The sequence below is a fragment of the Hemicordylus capensis genome, chromosome 3, assembly GCF_027244095.1.
Source record: "Hemicordylus capensis ecotype Gifberg chromosome 3, rHemCap1.1.pri, whole genome shotgun sequence".
Classification (NCBI taxonomy): Eukaryota; Metazoa; Chordata; class Lepidosauria; order Squamata; family Cordylidae; genus Hemicordylus; species Hemicordylus capensis.
The window spans coordinates 75,013,260-75,033,144 of record NC_069659.1 but is presented as its reverse complement, the minus strand read 5'-3'; the positions used below and the strand labels follow the sequence as shown (position 1 = coordinate 75,033,144).

Sequence of the window (19,885 nt, the reverse complement as noted above, 5' to 3'; positions counted from 1 at the left end):
CCATTTAATGTCAGTTTTCAAAAACTGCTTTTTTTAAAAGAAAAAAACTAGTTTTATGATGTGTGTATCATGAAACTAAACATAAAAATAGCATAGAGCACTGTTACATAATTTATCTTAAGATAATACCAGTCTAATCATAGATACCAAAAGATTTGTGTTGCCACTTTCATGGAAGTTACTTCCAGTTCATATTGTAATTTATTCTCTCGATTTAGTACTACCGTATTTTTCAGCGTAAACACTGTGGTGAATATGTTCTTAAACGTTATTTTAAGGTGCCTACGGCATTTACACCAGAATTGAGGGGCAAGGGAAGGAAACATGGTGGCAGCACAGCAAAACGCTCCACGTGGTTGAGAGGGCATGTAAGGAACGGAAGGGGCAGAGGAGGAGTGGCGACAACGCAGTTGGGCCTTCCTGGCCTTGGGTTTGCATGCTCCCTGCACCTTTCCATTTCCCCTGGAGTGCTGTTTGCACTCTGCATGGGGGCATTTTTGCCCCTTGCTCTCTCTCCCACAAATGTGTTTCCTAGAGCAGGGTGGCTAGGTTGGGCCCACAGTGAGGCCGTGGCTATATTTAGTGGCCAAGGCGGGCACTACGGGAGTGTGTGTGTGGGTGGGCGGTACCTTTAAGTGGAAATTAGAAGTTGCATACCTTCCTGTATTGTTAGCTCTGAAAGCTCTTCCCAGCAGTCGTGGAGGATGAGCTCCACCACTCAGCTGGGGCATGCGTTGCTTGAAAGAGCAGCTCTTCCTAGCAGTGGCAGAGGATTAGCTCCATCACTCAGGTGCAGCCACTCTTCCAAGCAGCATGCCCCCCGGCTGAGTGGCAGAGAAGATCCTCTGTTGCTGCTGTGAGCTTTCAGGGCCAGTGATACAGAGAGGTAAGCACCTTCTAATTTCCACTTAAAGGTGCCTCCTGCCACCCCCACGGTGCTCACACCAGCCGCTAAATATGGCCATGGCCAAAATGCCCCCATAGCAAATGATGCTCCATGGAAAATGGAAAGGGGGGTGTATTTGGTGCTTTAACTACGGCATTTAAGCTGATATGCCATTTCTGATGTGATTGTAAACAAATTCAGCCATTTTCCAATGACGTGGCTTGTACGCCAATGCGACCATTCTACCAGAAAATACGATAAAAAGAGAGTCAAGAGAGATTGCATGGTCTAAGATAGGATGCATGTTAACAAGCCCTTTTAGTGTGTTGCTTATACTCCTAGAAAAGGGAAGGGGACCTAAATGGTCATGTGCAATATTTTACATGGGCATGATTTACAATTGCAAAAATAAAATAAAATGTGTTTTTGTTGGGATTTAATGATGAGCAGTCTGTAATAATCTTGCATGTCAATTTTGAAATAGCAGAATGCTGGAATGCAACTAAGAAAGGTTTAAAGTTGTGAATTGCTACTGCCTCTTCACCATTGCAAGGTCCAAAATACGTGTAAAAAAACTACACTAAAATGTAAATGTGCAAAAGCTTACAATTAAAAAAAAAAAAGCTAAAGGGGGAGATATTTATTATTTTTATTTATTTATTAGAGACATTAAATATAACGCCCACTCCAAAGACTCTGGGTGGTGTAAAACAACAGGCAAACAGGCAACATTAAAAATTACATTACATTAATAATTAAAAATTATTAAAGAACTAAAGTAACTACCAGAAAACAGAAAAATGAACTACAGGGCAAAGGCCTGGCAAAAAAGAAAAGTCTTCAATAGCGATTTGAAGATCGATAAGGAAGGTGCTAGCCGGATCTGTAGGGGGAGAGAGTTCAAAGGAGCGGGGCAGCAACCGAAAATGTCCTTTCACGGGTCCTTGAGCCCCGAACATCTCAGAAATCAGGGGCCGGCAGAAGGGCCGTCTGAGCTGATCTAACCGGAGGGGATGTAACTGGATGGGAGAGGCGGGTAGGTAGGTAGACAGGCGCCAGGCCCTGCAAGGCTTTGAAGGTCAGAACCAGGACCTTAAATTGAGCTCGGAAGTGAATAGGCAACCAGTGCAATGACTGTAGGAGAGGCGTTACCTTGTCATATTTTCTGGCACCCATGAGTAGGTGAGCCGCTGCACTTTGGACCCGCTGCAGCTTCCTGATCGTCCTCAAAGGTGACCCTAGATAGAGAGCATTACAATAATCTAAGCGGGAGATAACAAGGACATGGGTCACTGTCATTAATGCCTAATTGGCAAACCAGATGAAGCTGGGCAAAAGCACTTCTGGCCGCAGCTTCCACCTGCTGCTCAAGACATTTGAGCAGCAGACTTTTAAACATTTAAATGTTTTGCCACAAGAAGGTTATTTAAAAAATAAAATAAAAATAAACAGCATCACAGAAGACCAACCACAAACAGTTGCACATAAATATGCTAGAAAACACTTGGGTCCATGTAAGAGATTTTTGCACTTGCAGAACTAGTCTTGTGACACAAGTCTCAGCTTAGCCCACTTTGAGGACTTTTTCAGGATGTGCTATGTTGCAATCTGGACGTCTATGTTGCAATCTGGACGTTTCAAGTCCAATGAAAAATTTAATGCATTTTAACTTCAACGCGGAAAAATGTTCATATGAACCCACTTTTATTTACTTTTATTATATTAAATAATAATAATTTATAAAATGGGATAGGTTCCATCTAACATTTGTAAACTTATACTTTCTAGTATTATACTTCCAGTGGTGAATGTAGGCTATTCATTACAAAGAAAGGCATCTAGCAGTGATTTTAAAGCAGTGAAATAATTTCTGAATGACAAGAATTCAAACCCTTCCTTTTTGTTCTACATCCTCAGAACATAATTAATGTGTCACTGAAATTCTGAGTCTATTCACATTTTTTAGATCTTCCACCACCACCAGACCCACCCCCTGGTCAGGGTTTAAGGCAGCAAATAGGCCCTGGCCAACGTGGAGGTTCGACAGAGAGAAAAGGAAGCTCTCTAGAACGACCGAATACATCCAGCATAGATGAAACAAAGAGCTCTTTGGATCGTCAAGCTAGAACATCACTAGAGTGGCAGCGGCAAACCCAGGAATGGATAAGCTCCACAGAACTTCAAGGCCAGCAAAAACAAGCATTTGGATCAGGTGTGTAACTGCACCTCTCAAAGCAGCTTAGGCAGTTTCCTAAATATATTCCCCTATAAGATCCCCTAAGACAGTGAAGGTCAAGGCTTACATTAGAACAGTCAAAGGATTGCTATTAATGTTTGACCTTCAGTATTTGCTCCTGCAATGGTGAAGTTTTTTAATACATCTAAACTGCTAAAATTCTGAATGCATGCCTTTGGGAGTTAATAATACTATTATATGCAGCAGGAGGGAAATGTACTTGACATCTTATTCCTGTGTGAAGAATACATACATATAGAACACTCATTGGTTTTTTTGGTTTTTTTTAATCCACTGGAATGGAATTCTTGCATGTGTTCAGTGCACCAAATACCTTATTTTGCATTTGTATTTAACAGCATTCTCAAATTTAAACATTTAAGCTTAGGAACAAGCCAGCTAACTGTCTTGACTTTAAAACACACACACAAACTTTTACTTGGTAAACTCAAAGCCTTGTTTATAAGTTAACCTTGTTCATATTACCAAAAAAAAGTTTCATTGTGTTAGTTCTGTCTATAGATTCCTCTGATACTCTTTTGGATATTTCACAAATTTCATTTGTCAGCTTGATTTTCAATGGTGATAATTTCTATTTCAGACCCTCAACCTGAAGATATTGTTGGAATGCCTTCTATGCCCATAGCTCAATGCCAAAGAAATTACAAGATGCAAAGAAATAATGAGAAACAAACAATCATGTAGAATGAAGGCTTAAATGCTATTTTGCCTTGCAGAATAATGTTGGCATGTTAAAAAAAGCCACACAAATCCTAATGACTGCCCATTACTAGAGTGAAACCAATTGTATTATAAGAAATTAATCTACTTTAAAATAACTACTGATAGCAAAGGATTTCCTTTAAAAATACAATTAAACATATGATTTATTATATGCTATATTTATACTGTACATTATACACACACACACACACACGTATGTTATTGACATTATTTAGGTGCCTCCAAATTTAGATGTCTACAAATTTAGGATTATCTCACTAGGAAGCCATTATTTGTGCGCGCCACTATCCCCTCTTTTTATCCAGATCCTTTTGGGCACATATGTAGAGTGCTTAGGAGAGAGAGAAGCAAGTCTTCTCTCATTTGCACTGGGATATGAAGAGGATAAGAAGCAGTGGAAGTCCTTTCCTACTGTTCCAAAGGGATTCCTGCTGTTTCTTAAAGGTAAAGGTAAAGTGTGCCATTGACTCAATGTTGATTCCTGGCGACCACAGAGCTATGTGGTTGTCTTTGGTAGAATAAAGGAGGGGTTTACCATTGCCATCTCTTGTGCAGTATAAGATGCCTTTCAGCATCTTCCTATATCACTGCTGCTTGACAGAGGTGTTTCCCATAGTCTGGGAAACATACCAACAAGGATTTGAACCGGCAACCTCTGTCTTGCTAATCAAGTCATTTCCCCGCTGTGCACTGGAAATGAATTATCTGGGAAGGAGATCTGTGTGGGTTCTGAGTGTCCTTGCGAGAGGGCCAGGGCACTCACACTGGCAATCAGATTTACAGATGCCTGATTAATGAACAAGTATGTCCCATGAATTTTATTTTGAATAATTATTTCTAGATTATAACAATTACTTTAGACTATGAAGTACTGCACAATGATTTATTTATTTTTAGGATTTCTGCTACTATGCCCATCCTCTCTAAACAAAACACATGGGAAGTCACAAACAGGACTTCTAGTAAGATCAATAAGGAGGGTAGAGGTATTGTCTTTTGCGAAACTCATTGCCACAAGCAGCGGCAATGTGGAAACAATGGTGGAAACAATGGTGTTCCACTACCGGAAGACTCCATGCTGGAGATGTTGCAAATGTGCATGCAACTCAGACACTGTTAATAATAAGAGTTGTGGAAACAACCCTACCGCAGTTATTCAGATGGGAATAACTGTGTAGCACTGCTTGTGTAACCTCTCATTCTTAAGAGCATTCAGGTTGCCTACTCGTCTCAGCAACTCTGGCAAGGAGTAGGAACACTATGCATCATGTCAGCCAGTAGTTCCATTTTCACACACAAAATTTTCTTAGCAGTTATGGTCCCATACAACTTTTTGTATGAGATTTTGTACCAACTCTTTTAGATAGGTTAACAAGATGCCAGCCTGGTTTGGCATGAGCTTCTTGGCTCTTTATTCCAAGTAATCCTGACAAATATCCAGGAACTCTCTGTTGAGCGTCTAAATTTGTGCACAACGTTAAACATCTAAATTATCCTTTTCCAAACTCAAATAGCTCATAAAGCAAAGACTATCATGAATACCAATGTAAGCTCTCTCTTCATTCAAGTTATTGTATCCCTTCATGCCAGACCCAACTTTCAAATGTTCTTTGATCTTGAGCACAGCATCATAGTACACATTTTTGTGCACCAATAAACTGTCTGTTGAAATGAAGGCCAATGGTTCCTTATCATTTACATATGAAGTTACAACTGCTATATACATGTATTTGTCTCTATTAAGAAGATGAAGAGCAGAAACATTTCATTTCGGCTTTGAAACTGAATGGCCATAGTCTTGTACGAATATGAAGTCTTGCTTCAGTGTTATCAGAGGATTTCACCACCTTCATGCTTCTATTAAATCTCAATCTTTGAAGTATATCATTCAGACTGTACACAGATTTCCATGCAAAACCAGCATCTTAATTCATCTGTCATTTGATGCTATGCTTTTCAGTACAGGACACATAGCTCCTTGTGCAATCTACACTCACAAGTAGGAATGAGATATTTTTTCCTTCCATTTTTCCTGCCTGTATTCAGAATGGTAACATGCTTCAGCAGCTATTAGACCTTTGGCAATACGGCATTCTAATCTTCTGTCCTAGCTTACATATTGCATTGGATATTTCAAATGAAAACCCTTGACCCAACGTTTTCTTTTTGAAGCATTTGTGATAACATGACCTGTCAATATGGTTTCACTTTGCAGGTTGTCTTAACAGTCCCTCAGTATACCCTTAGTATGTAAAACCGTAGCAAGAATAATGCCAGTTGAGGCTTTTAGCACAGGATCAACAAAACATGATGCTCTGCCATGTCATAAAAATTGAAAACTCAACACCTACAAGTGCCTTGTTTATTGTCCCCATACCCAAAGACAATGATGCAAATAATACACAAGACCAAATATTGGGTAAAAGGGCCACAACTTTATTAAAATAACTTAATGGACTGGAAAAACATGAAACTCCACCACCAAGCAGTGCAGGCCTACCTTAGGCTGGAAATCAGATGTGTGTGTCCTATCCCAAGCCTAATTGGGCAACCAACCCTAGCTCAGGCATGCTCAGTTTTGGCCTCCCAGCTGTTTTTGGACTACAACTCCCATAATCCCCACCCATAGTGGCCATTAGCAACTCCCATAATCCCCAGCCATAGTGGTCAATAGCCAGGGGTTAAGGGAGCTTTAAGTACACACATTCAATATGGTTTGACACATTAACAGGGATCCTGGTAAGGGAAAGGTTATTCTTATAGCTCACAACCACTCCACCTCCTCACCCATGGTCCCTCGCCTGCTCCTCAACAGAGTACCCTGGAGGGAAAAGCTGGGATGACACTGGGCTCCCAGCCAGGTCTCTGTAATACATACCAGGTCGGTGCTTTCATTCAGAATGAAATCATGGATGGATTCTGATTTGTCTGGACCGACCTGGCATTACAGAGGAGCAAGGTGAGGTTCCCAGGGTGGTCGACACTGCCCCTCATGAATAGACCCCTGGAGGGGAGGCGAAAAGCCGCCTCTCGGCTCCGGGGGTCTCCCCAGTATGCCCTGTGTGCTCGCGCAGGACATACTGGAGCTTTCGGGGGCCACGCGACCCCTGAGCTCCTCAGCCCCCGCCGGCTCTGTCACGGAGCCAGCAATCGTGTGGGCAGCTGATCTGGCTGCCCAGGACTCCCTCTCCCCATGCACCCTGCTAAACTGGGTCTCACTGATCGTGAGAACCAGATCTTTATATTCAGCCACTAAAAGGATGGCTAGCAGAACCCATCCTTTGCCCAACATGATGGGAGGGAGGCAAAGCTTTCCAGGGAAGGGAAGAGCTGGGAAGGAGGTGACACATTAAACATCTGTCTTCTACAACTCCTCCAGTGGCCCTATGCCTCATGCCTTCAACATGGCATTAGGAAAAGGGGCCACCCCCAGCAAAATGCTGAGCGGTGGGCTACATTCATGCAATTCCAGCAGAGTTCCTTGGCTAGCAATTGACTGCAAACCTTTGACACAAATGATGCATCTTGTAGTGTCACACTTCCTATTCTTCTCTGAGCTCACTGATATTATTGGCTCCATTATAATGCTTGGGGCTATAAGAGCAAATATCTTATTAACAATCTCCTTTCAAGGTTTTTATGTTGAGGTAACATGAAAAAGAATAGAGTTAATATAAAAACTCTACAGACATTTTGGGTATCTCATAATGAACAAAAGTGCAACTTTACACCAGCCATCTTTCAATCTAATACAGCTACAATGATGAAGATATTATGATTCATCTTCCTGTTCTGTACAAGATAGGTTTTATCACTGGAATACATTTTCTAGCTCTATTGAACTATAATACTGACCAAAACATGAATTTACATGGCATGTACAAAACATTTCAACTTCAAACAGGCCATTTCAAGTGTCTCGAGCTTGAAACAAAACACACTTTATATAAAGGGCCTGTTTCCAGCTCAGAACAAAACAACCCAGTTTCAATTCAAAACATTTCAAGGGCCATTTTGGAGGCCTGTTTTCCTCTTGCTGGCTGGTTTTCTGGCACTTGCTTCCAATCCTATGGGGGTTTGGGGGGAAGGTTAAAAATTTGTTTAAAATCACCTGGTTGCCCATTTCTTTTGTGTGGTAGGTAGCACCTATTGTACCCTACTGCCCAACCCACTTTGGTGTCCCTAGGAGCTCCCATGGGGAACAATGGGGGTGTTTCAAGTTTCCTCATTGCTCCCTATGGCTGAAACACTCAAAACATGTCAAGGTTTGCTCCATAGGAACTACTGGGGCATCTGCTGTTTCAGAGAAATGTTTCGACCATCTGCGTTTTGTTTTGAGCTCAAAACAAAATGTAAAATCTGTTTCATGCATATCCTTAGAATTCACAAGAGCCATCCTGTAGATAGCAGCTACAGCAAGAGTGTATAAACTTTGCCCACCAGCTGTTGTTGAATTACAACTTCCATAATCCCAGCCACAATTTATTGTGGCTGGGGATAATGAAAATTGTAGTTCAACTGCAGCTGGAGGGGCATGTTTGCTCACCCCTGAGCTACCAGCACTATTGCCGTTTGGCAACATGACTACAGGCACTACCTGCTAGACTGGCAACAGGACTTTTCTGATATTTAACTGAAACACATATTTGCTGCTTGACACAGAGGTTTTTTTAATGACATCAAATATAGAGGTTATATTTATGTCCACTCTATGGTACTAGGTCAAACCCAGTATGTTTCTTGCTAGAGAAATATGATTAAACCAGCTGTCCTGCTAGATGTTATTCATTTTCAGTCCTTCTTATCACAAGTAGGGATATCCAAAAACATGTTGCTGCCTGCTCCAAATGGTGTGCCCATGCTGATAAAAAAATATAATAAACTAAATAATTGACAATTCTTTGTCTCTTAATGAGATGGGCAGCCTTGTTGTGCCTAATTATAGTGCTGGCCCTGCCATAGCTCAGTATGCCAAAGATGAATGTTAGAGCACATACTTTGTACATATAAAACCCAGGTTTGATAACTAATACGCTAAAATAACTGGGAAATAGTCTAAGACCTTGGGGAGCTATTGTACTAGATGGACCAGGGGTAAGGCAGTGTACTATGTTCAAGTGTTCCCAAACACTTCTTAAAAACAAGGTAAATGGTACAGTTTGTGCAGAAACAAACACAAAGAATATGGCCCAGTTAATGTTAAGCAGTTTTAACATTAAGCAATGCTAATTTCCTTTGGCTTAGGTCTCCCATTAGCACAAGTTAAAACTGCTCCAATTTACCTGACTTGCACCCCTTATTTATAAGAAACCCCATAGGCCTCTGCTCTCAGACACTGACTATGACCTATCACAATGATCATGACTCAAGGACAGGAATTGTTTGAAAATATTTTTTCTATGCACAGTATAAGCCCAATAAAGTAATTTCCCATGTGCTTGATACCCTTGGAAATAACACCAGGAAGCTAATTAAATTAGCTGATGCTATAGTTCTTATCTTAATTGATTGAGGTAATGTTACCATAATTTAAATGAAAGGAAGGAAGAAGCATTTATGTAAGCTTAAAGGAAACTATAATCTTGGTCTTATTGTTCTGCAAATTGTACATCTACCGTATCTATTTAATTAAGTAATCTATGATTCATCATGTTGTTTTCATAATGAATCTAGATTTTTATAATTAATACGTACCAGTTTATAAATTTAGATGAAAATATGATTATATTCAAGTTCAAATATGCACACACATACTGGTTTCCTATTAAATCTAACGAAACATAAATTTCAGTGGGAAAAATATTAGAAACAACATCTAGCTCTTTCTGCATATGCTAGAAACAACCTGTATAGCGTCAAAGGAGACAATGGATGGCAATATGTGTATTTCAGTAGCATAAATGTTGGGCTATGTCTTCCATGCTAGCTAAATCTTTCAGCCATTTGAGTTACTATTTCTGATCAGATTGAATCAATTGTCGTCTTAGCTATGATTGAAAAAACAGTTACATATTATGAAATATAATACATTTCAGTTTGCCAACCCTAAGGAAACCAACCCTACATTTTCAAAATATATTTTGCATACATGGGGACTAGATTTCTCTTTAATTTTCTAAATATTCCTACATAAATTACACAGTGAAATCCCTTCATCTATGTTTTGTATGTCTGCCCCTACTCACTAGGTAAAGTTCATGTTCACAACTTGGTTAAAGACCAAATTTTTATAACAGTAAATATAATTTGCATTCTTTAAGCAAACTTACAGATTTTCATACTGATGAAAATCTTAAAGGAGATTCAAGTGTGTGCATATGAACAAAATTCCTACAGCCTATCTTTCCTTTTTTCCTGCCTTCTTGTATACTGGAGTGTTAGCCTCTTTTATAAGTAAACAACATAATAGAGATCAAGATTTCAGAGCAGAACAGGCCAAGCTATGGCACAGAGAACATTTACTTATAAACTTAATTTTTTAATTAATTAATTAATTAATTACATGCATATCCCAATCTTCCTCTGAGGAGCTCAGCGTGGTATATATGGTTATTTTTATCCTCACAACAACCCTGTGAGGTAGGTTAGGCTGAGAGATACATGACTGACCCAGAATCACCCAGTGATTTTCATGGTTGAATGGAGATTCAAATGCCTCACATCCTGAGAAGACTGAGAAGTGCTTTTTGATTCTCTCTCCAACCTGCAGTACTGCTGTTTGCTGTCAGGAATATACCTCTGAGACCGGTACAACCCTCAAAGACACATTCTTGGCAATGAACAGGGCTTTTGTAGGGAGAGGTGAGAACTAACAAAAAGCACTTCCCACTCCATTCCCCGCAGGTTGGACTGTGGAGCAAAACTCTAAAACACAACTAGTCTTCTGCCTCCCTACATGGCCTTAGTCAGTCCCAAGCACCTATTTATATAAATATGTAGCTAAATTCATTATTTCCATTAAACAGATATGTTAATGCTGTTTATTTTCTTGTTCTTTTCTTGTATGTTTTGTATGTGTATCTGTTTTTATAAAAATAATATGTCCCCCCGTTCTTCCTATTTGTTTTACAGAAGAGGCACTGGTGCCATATAGTAAGCCTAGCTTCCCATCCCCAGGTGGTCACAGCTCTTCAGGTACAGCATCTTCTAAAGGATCAACTGGACCCAGGAAAGGCGAGGTCATGCGAGGAGGTCACCAACGCAACACCAGTGATCTTCTTGATGTAGGATATATTGGATCAAACAGTCAAGGACAGTTTTCTGGTGAATTATGTAAGATTCTTTTGAGATGAAGTCCAACTTAAAACAAAAAGAAACAGAAAACTTAACATTCCTGCAGCTTAGAATGGTAGCACAAATGTTTACCAGCAGCAACACGGCTTTAACGTTAAATGTTAACATTTCCCACATAAATGGAAAAAAACTCTATGTGACTCCCATTGTGTCTTGAGCATTGTAAAGTCTGGAGTTAACATTCTAAATGTTCATTTTCTTGGATGAGAAAGAAAGCTGATTTTCATGGTGTCTTTGTAATGTCCTTTAAGCTACAAATATATACACAGAGCACCTTGAGAGCAAACAGCACAACTCTCTAATCTTGCAGCGGGTTCCCAAAGAGAGCACAACTCTCCCAAGCTGCTTCACTGTTTGGCCAACTTAAAGCTTTGTTCACATTCAATTGTAATACCACCTCCTGGACTGCTCTGTTCCACCCTCATATTCTGATAGGAATTGCATTCAAAGGTTAAGCGACCAAGTCTTGGCACCCAACAATAGTGATAGACCCACTAAGTATTCCAGAATTACTTAGACTCTAACTATTGTTGAGGTGGTAATTATTTAGTATAGCTTTACTGAAGAGGGAGTGGAGAAGCTTTAAAACTATGGGAGGAGAGGTGGTCTTGTAGTAGCAAGCATGAATTCTCCTGTTTACTAAGCAGGGTCCACCCTGGTTTGCATTTGAATGGGAGATTACATGTGAGTACTATAAGATATTCCCCTTAACGTATGGGGCCACTCTGGGAAGAGCACCTGCATTCTTGCATGCAGAAAGTTCCAAGTTCCCTCCCTGGCATCTCCAGATAGGGCTGAGAGAGACTCCTCCCTGTAACCTTGAAGAAACTGCCCGCTGTCAGTCTGTGTAGACGATACTGAGCTAGATAGACCGATGGTCTACTACGACTGATATTTATATACTGCTCTTCAACAAAATTCTCAGAGTGGTACATAAATGGCTCCCTGTCCCTAGGGTTCACAATTTAAAAAGAAACATAAGGCAGACACCAGCAACAGCCATGGGAGGGATGCTGTGCTGGGGCTGGATAGGGCCAGTTGCTCTCCCCCGGCTAAATCTAAGAAAATCACCACTTTAAGTGGTGCCTCTCTGCTCAATTAGCAGAGATGGTTAACTCAGTAGAAGGCAACTTCCTATGTTCCTAGTGGACATGCCATCAGCTATAGATGCAGAAGTACTGATCCTTGTTCCCACCTTTAAGCTGTTGCCTAATCTGCAATGTTCTACACCTTCAAACTGGGACTTATTCATTCAATAACTCTGCACTCTTCCCAAACCTCAATGGAAAAAATCACTATTAAGTGTAGGCTGGTTGGTGCACAGAAAACACAACATAACATCTCTAAGAATTAACACTCTCCTGGCGGCATACTTGACATAAAATAACTCCTGCCCATACTGCACAATGAGTAGCTATGAAATACTCTCCAAAGATTCATCTACCCACATAAGCTTAGTTTTATTGAGGTAGTCAGCCTTGTGTCTGGGCTGTGGCAGTTCAAGAGGCAGGTACAAACTCATATGACAGTGCTCTTCAACACAATTGATGGGGTGGCAAACATCCAGACTAGTACTGTGTTTGTGCAGCAGTGCTGAGGTGCAGGCTACAGCTGCAAAGATGTAGGGTACCATCACACTTAGTGTGTGGGGAGGTGATTCGCACTGATCACCCTTACCTCTGAAGGCAAGCATCACTAAAATATATTCCTGAGGATCACATGCCAGTATTTCCACATGCAAAGTTTAAGGAGAGGAGAGCTGGTCTTGTGGTAGCAAGCATGACTTGTTTCCTTAGCTAAGCAGGGTCTGCCCTGGTTGCATATGAATGGGAGACTTGATGTGTGAGCACTGCAAGATATTCCCCTCAGGGTATGGCGTAGCTCTGGGAAGAGCAGGTTTCAAGTTCTGTCCCTGGCTTCTCCAAGATAGTACAAGATTATTTTTTTATTAGGACAAGATTTTTTTATTGAACCAACAAACTACCAAAGCATACAGTACGTTGCCAAAGCACAATTATATACAAAGTGGTTGTTAGTACATCATATATCTACAAAGATTTACACACAAGGATTTGGAAACCCACAAGGTTATGAAGTATATGCAGGTAGTACTGTAACTCGGGGGTGGGGGAGAGAGATTCCTGCGTGCAACATTGGAGAAGCTGCTACCAGTCTGTGGAGACAATACTGAGCTAGATAGACCAATGGTCTGACTCAGTATATGGCAGCTTCCTATGTTCCTATATGTACAGGAAAAGGCTAGGCTGGAACACTTTTCTTCCTTACATTTTTCTGTGTGCAGACACTTTTTATGTGTGTTAAGCAGTCTCAAGTGCTACAGCCAAGACACAGGTTTGGCACCGCCTTGAGAATTAGACCATAGTGGGGCCTTTCAGACTACAGTATCAGTGGGACATCTGCAAATCCATTCAGGCTCCTTTGCTGAAGAGTGCAACAGTAGTGGTAAAAACTATGCTTAGCCATTTAGGATGCTTCTAGCGCCCTGATTTTCAGGAAGACTATTGTGACATGGTGAAACCCTGTGATAATAAGTATTTCTCCTCTGTGAGGAACTTCCCTGATGTAGTGTTGCAGTCACTGAGAAAACTCAAAACTACAATTATGTTCCTAATGTGCATTCAAATAGGGGGAGGGGGCACCATAAGAGTATGCTTCTCATTTACTCATAACAACTATTCACCTTAAGTTATTGCTCAAACCAAATAGAATTTTATTTAATTGTGAAAAAATGATGCTTCAATAAACATTAGTGTTTAAGGTGCCACAAGACTTTTTGTTGTTTTAAATATATGTGTGACTGATATATATGCATAACAGTTAAATGAAGATGTATTTAAAATATAATTGCATTCTCTCTCTTTATTTTAACAGAGTAGTTGAACAGAGACATCTCGAGCTGCTCTCAAGGGCCATCAAGGTCTGAACTCATGGAAGTGATGACACTAAAACAGTGCAATGAACATTTTCTTTATTTATGTACTTACTATTAAAAGAACTGTAAATGCAATGTAAAGACACACAGCCACACATATCCCACAGGTACTCTACCTGTGTTGTTCTATTTACTACACCTTCCACCTTAATCTATTTCTTATCAAGCATATATAAAGAACAAAAAAAAATCACCATCCAGGATGAAATGGATTTCCCTTGTATATAATTTCTTTTTATTGCATTGCTATGCAAGCTCACCTTCTTTTTAGCTATGTTCATATTATTGTCTGTTCTTAATGGTCTGTTGTACTATATGTGAATTAATAGGCTGTGGTGCCATATAATAACTTTTGTGTAACTTTTTATGTTTAAAGTTTGCACTGCAATTTTTTTGTTGGTGATAAGCACAAAACTCTTACTCCTCGTGACATGAAGAAGACTGAATGTGAAAGGAGTTTATGTACTGTAAGCTATGTTGGATAATGCTGGATGTAATGAATAATGTTAGGTGGTTTTCCATTTGGGTGTAGAATTAGGAAGATGACTGGCAAAACTGATGTTAGCAAAGGCTTTTTGGGACATCAGAGATGGAATCCTATCTGAAATAAGAAGCAACATGTTGCTTTACCATTTTTAAAAAAGGGGTCAAATGATGGAAGTGTAATTTTCAAGACCAGACTAGAACCATGAAAGCGTCCTCTCTCCTTATCAGTTTTCATTTGCTCAACACAGTTGAAACTGCTACAAAGAAAAGAAGTTAAGGTGTTTCACTAAAGCTGTGTTTAAAGAATTACTACAATTGATTTGCTCTCCCCTCTAGGAAATGTTAACCATATGGGTTAGAGTATCCAAGCAAAAGTTAAAGATGCAATTTATGACTGAGATATCCAAGCTGCTTCCAAAAATTTAGACTATCTTAATTCATCTTTCCAATACATGTACAGTTTGATGGAAGGTGTAGAGCTGCATCACTTGAAATCCATTGCATAGTTTTTATGCAGTCAGGACATATTTTTGTGTTGTGTTATCTGCAATGCTCATAAACTGAAACTCAATTAATTTGTATTTAAGCCTCGGGTTAACATGTTTGCAAAGAAAAGCAATGATAAATTTATGCTCAGTTTGATATTAATATGTCTTTTAACAATGCAGTACATTACTGGAAACTGGACAGAATCAAGGAAAACACATCTTTGACCTATTTTTGATGAGTAATTTCAAGACGCCTCTATGAAAACACAATGCATGTTTATACACTTTTTGAATAAACCAAACTCTCTGTAAGTGGACATTAACAAAAGCATCCTGTCTCATCATTAGTTCTCATGACTTTCTCCAGCCTCCTTATAGTATTTTTAGTTCTGTTAGAAATATTGTACATGTATATCAAATGCATCAAATGTTTTATTTAAAGTTTACATCACAAAACTTACTTCATTCAGTCACATCATTAACTACCAGCTTGCATTTCAGCACATTTTAAGTACAATAAGTCCATGTTTTATATTTTGCCTTGACACTCACACTGCTGTTAAGTGAAGTACACTTTTAGAACAAGCAAATAAATTTGCTAAATGTGTGTTGCTTTTTTATTATATTACACTGGATTGTTGATAACACAGGACATTATCATTACCAACTGTAAGTCAGCACTGCAAATATCAAAATAACTCATTTGCTTAAGATCAGGGCATTGGTGAACCAAAAAAAAAAAAAACCAAGGAAAATTTATTTTTTTGAGTATATGTAATCAAGGAATTTATGTAATTTTCCTGCTTATTAAAATGCTGGATATAGTTAAAGCCATTATTTTGTAAATGTACAGACGTATTCAACAAATGTATAAAAACTGAAACTTTTTTCCTTTCCTAAATTCAGTATGTTAATGTAAAGATAGGCACCATGTTCCAGCAATAGTAATCTATGCACAGACACAACTGAGCACACAGCTCTACTGGGGTCACAAACAAGATTCTACTGGGGGGAGGAAAACATGCACATCCAAAAAATCTGCCTAAGCACTTAACAGTCATGTCTGGTTTAATGTAATTTCGGTGCCCTTCCAAAAGCATATGGTATTATGACAGGTTTATGAACTTAAGAACACCAATAAGCTCTTAAGTAGGATAGAGGAAAGGGATAGTTGACTACTGGTGCTCCTTTTCCTACTTTTCTGCTAATCTGGTAAGGAGTTTCTTTCATAAATCCCCGACAGCACCAATCTGCTTTTGGAAAGTTGGAATAGGGAAGGTAATTCCTGCAAGGAGTCTAAAGCAGGGTGTTCAAATTAGGCTCATCAGCTGTTTTTGGACTACAGCTCCCATAATTCCCAGCACAGTGGCTAATCTTCAGAGATGATGGGAGTTGTAGGCCAACATCTGCAGAAGTTGAACAGCCCTTTTCTAAAGGCTCTCCTTTATCCAGCTTCTACTCACCAGAGACTTGTTCAAGGCCTCAAGGTGATTCTGCTATCCAGCCAGAATTACACCTCAGTTTTTGATGCTGTGATGTGACAGTGTTATAAAAGTGGATTCATATTAGAATTTTTGTTTAATTTACCACACAGCAACTTTAGATTGATATCCAGGTGCACTGTAGTGTTGTGAGTGTTTCAAATGCTAAAATTACAGAGAAATCAATCTTCTGATCTTTGAAAAAATCAGGGTATCAAAATAAATGTTATCTTTGAGCTACTCACAGTACAGTAATATCAGGGGTGTAGCAAGATTAGAGTGGGCCCAGAGACAAGATTTTAAAATGGGCCCCCTCCTCACTGAAGCTCAGCTCATGAAGTAAATAAAAATGAGGCTGAGTAGTGGTAACAAAAAGCATAATAAAATTATATATATCTCCTATGTGCCACAATAGAATACAACTGAAGGATGCCCGGGCAGGTGCGCAGCTGGGGGAGTCAGTCATGTGACTTGCTTCTGCCCCCCCCAGGCAGTGCGCCCCCAGACAACTGTCTCCCCTTGCCCTATTATAGTTACGCCACTGAGTAATATATCTGGATCACTATGTGACTAGGGAAAATGAAAGAAAAGATCTGTCAGAAGTGATCACTTGAATCCATCCTGTCTAATGACTTTGGACTTAGAGATGATTTACATGTACCTGTGGCCAGCAGAGTTGTAGTTCCTCCCACACAATTCTGGATAACATATTTGGTTTCCACTGATGTGATTAGGGTAGACTGCATAGTTACATATCATGCTAGTAATGTCAATCGTGTTAGGTGATTTGTCACCTAACACACACAGCATGTCATCTGCCTAACCATGCTTGTGAAAAGTGTACATGTTGCCAGAGTGAGGGGAGCAACTACACAGGCAATTTCAAGACTAACATTGTAGGTACTGTGAAAACCAGGCTGTCTAGCTGATCCAAATTACAATAAATTTGTGATTAGAATCCTCACAAACCTGTTCCACCTCTAAAATGTATGTGCAGGAAGATAGGCATTTTGAGATTGTACAGGCCCTTGAGGCCAGTCTTTAAGAATTGTGTACTGAGCTTTGTGCTCTTAAAAATGTGTACTGAGCTTTCGTGGAACACCTTACTGGCCAATTTCTCCTCAAATTCAACCTGAGTAAAAGTAGCTATCCAGGTACCTTCAGATATGTACTGAAAACTTTTTCAGTTTTCAAAGTTTTGTGTCAGTATCAAATCTGTGCAGTATCACAGATTACATTACAGTATCACATTATTCGCCACTATATAATTTTCTTTATTAGTAATTTTTACAAGAGCCTATAAAGAGTTTTTATGTATAGCAAATCCCCATTATTTTAAAGGTGAAGCTTCTTTTGCTTTCTTTTTGCATACTTTCTATCTCTCACCTATTCAGAACATATTTTTAAAAGGTAATGCAACACCATTTTAACAGGGTTTTTTCTTTCTTTTTTATAATTGAAATTATTTCTTGTGCATAATGTCTCTAAAGGAAAGTGATGTAGCAGCAGCAATTTTCTAATTTTTTTTATAAAATTGTTCCTTGACAACAGTTTGTTCAGTCACTAAAAAAAAAAGGAAAAAAAAAGATTATGACCTCTTAATGTGTTTCATGTGTTGGTGAAGCAAAGTTTAATGGGCATAAAAGTTGGTTAATAGTAATGTTGAGTGTGTATTGTATATTAACTGGGGGGTGGGGAGATAAAACTTCCACATTTCAAATTTATGTTAAAGAAACTTGAATTTAGCACTCAGTATATGAGTAATATATATATAAACCTAATCTAGGTGCAATCGTGTAATTTTTAACACATGCTGAACTTTTACTTCCATAACACGCCACTTATAGATAGACTGGCCTTATGAAGTCCTGTTGTGGTTTTCTATACTCAGAATTGTTATTAACTTCACTGACATTCCAAACCAATCAAAAAGGGAGAAAATGGGCCCTGTTACAAATGTCATTAACAAAATCCATATACATGGACAAAAAAGTTTTTGTACTGTCTTTGTAAATGCTGACTAAGAAAGTGTAAAAGAAATTGAATGTTTTCCTGTGTTTATTCAATTATAGTCTGTTGGGATTGTTTCTATGGAGGATAAAAAAGCTGCGAACAATATTTAAGTAAGCTTCCGTCTCACATGGGCTATGAGACTGAAAGGCCAGAAAGCCTATGCCAATGTAAGAGTTGGACCTGCAACAAAGCATCCCAAGCCCCTAAGGAGTGCTCTTGTTAAGGCTCCAGACGCCTGGAACAGGAATCTTGTAGTGATGTTCTGAGTTGGAGGGGAGGGTTTAAGGATGAGGCAAGGGGAAGGGACCTTGCTCTCTTTCCCATTTTATTGAGACCTCCCCTTGCTGTGTTATATGATGCCAGAGAGTCAGAATTGGGCCTGAATATATCATTGCTATATAGAAGGGGGACGGAATTCTGGAATAATTAAGGTGTTCTTTTTCCTTTTCTTCCTACTAATAACATCCCTGTATACTGCAAGGAGCAGGTTATGTTACCCTTATCACATACATTCCTCCCCTCACCAACCCCTTACTCCAGTATACTTACTATAAGGTATTTGAGGTGCAATCCATCCCCTTCTCCCCTTGTCTTTTTTCCTTAAGAAATGATGATCCAGGCTCCTCTTTGTTTTGTTTTTTAAATTCATGGCAAACGTATATGCTTTCTGTATACCGAGGGAATCCTTCAAGTAGGTAGAAATCACTACCTTATTAGATGAAACGTGCACAAGTGTTGTGGTGGATTCCTAGGGCAGTCGGGTGGGGGATGAGCTTTCTTGGGGATGACTACTCAGCAGTAAGAAATGCACAGCTCAGAGGCATTGCTTTGCTTTCCGCAAAGCAAAACCATTTCAGGGGCTGCACCCTGCACTTTCTCCTCTGTGGTTCCAGTAAATGCATGCAGGCTTCAAACCTGCCATTTAGGGCTTTGCTAAGCCACCCTTTCTTCCACCTGGAGATAGGCCAACTGAGCATTTTTGTCCCTCTCTTAAATTAACTGCTAAATAAAGCCCTATTTCAAGTCTTACCATTGCACAGAACATGAGGGGCAGGGAAAGAAATAGGAAACTGTCAAACATGGTTTCAAATCCCCACCACTTCGGAAGGTATTTATGCAGCTGCCTGGTCCTTGCCAGTGGCAAAGAAGAGAACCTTCTGCAAGAGTCTAGAGTCTGCAAGGTGGGTGGGGGGTTTATTGCTGCTCTCCACATACAGCCTTTCCTTCTACATTCTTCACTGAGTTGGGCAGATGGGACAGTAGCTTTAGAGGCAGAAGCAGTGACCATGGTGTCTCATGCCTGAG

The 19,885-nt window shown here is 39.6% G+C and overlaps 1 protein-coding gene and 1 long non-coding RNA gene across 19 annotated transcripts in view; one reads left to right on the top strand and one right to left on the bottom strand.

Annotated features, from left to right (window-relative positions):
- The window catches only part of ROBO2 (roundabout guidance receptor 2), a 735,763-nt gene extending 717,147 nt beyond the window's left edge, over window positions 1-18,616 (top strand). For 11 of the 18 annotated variants that reach the window (XM_053307028.1, XM_053307024.1, XM_053307029.1 and 8 more), the window contains 3 exons: window positions 2,853-3,098; window positions 10,938-11,138; window positions 14,052-18,616. In XM_053307028.1, the coding sequence (XP_053163003.1) occupies window positions 2,853-3,098; window positions 10,938-11,138; window positions 14,052-14,053 (449 nt within the window). In that variant the 3' untranslated portion in view covers window positions 14,054-18,616. Of the gene's footprint in view, window positions 1-2,852; window positions 3,099-3,723; window positions 5,554-10,937; window positions 11,139-14,051 lie in introns of those variants that run through there. The other 7 variants (XM_053307038.1, XM_053307032.1, XM_053307041.1 and 4 more) reach the window with 3 other exon arrangements.
- The window catches only part of LOC128349870 (uncharacterized), a 40,435-nt gene that overhangs the window by 6,029 nt on the left and 14,521 nt on the right, over window positions 1-19,885 (bottom strand). The window contains exon 2 of the long non-coding RNA XR_008319051.1: window positions 2,039-2,124. This is a non-coding gene — a long non-coding RNA (uncharacterized LOC128349870). The remainder of the gene's footprint in view (window positions 1-2,038; window positions 2,125-19,885) is intronic.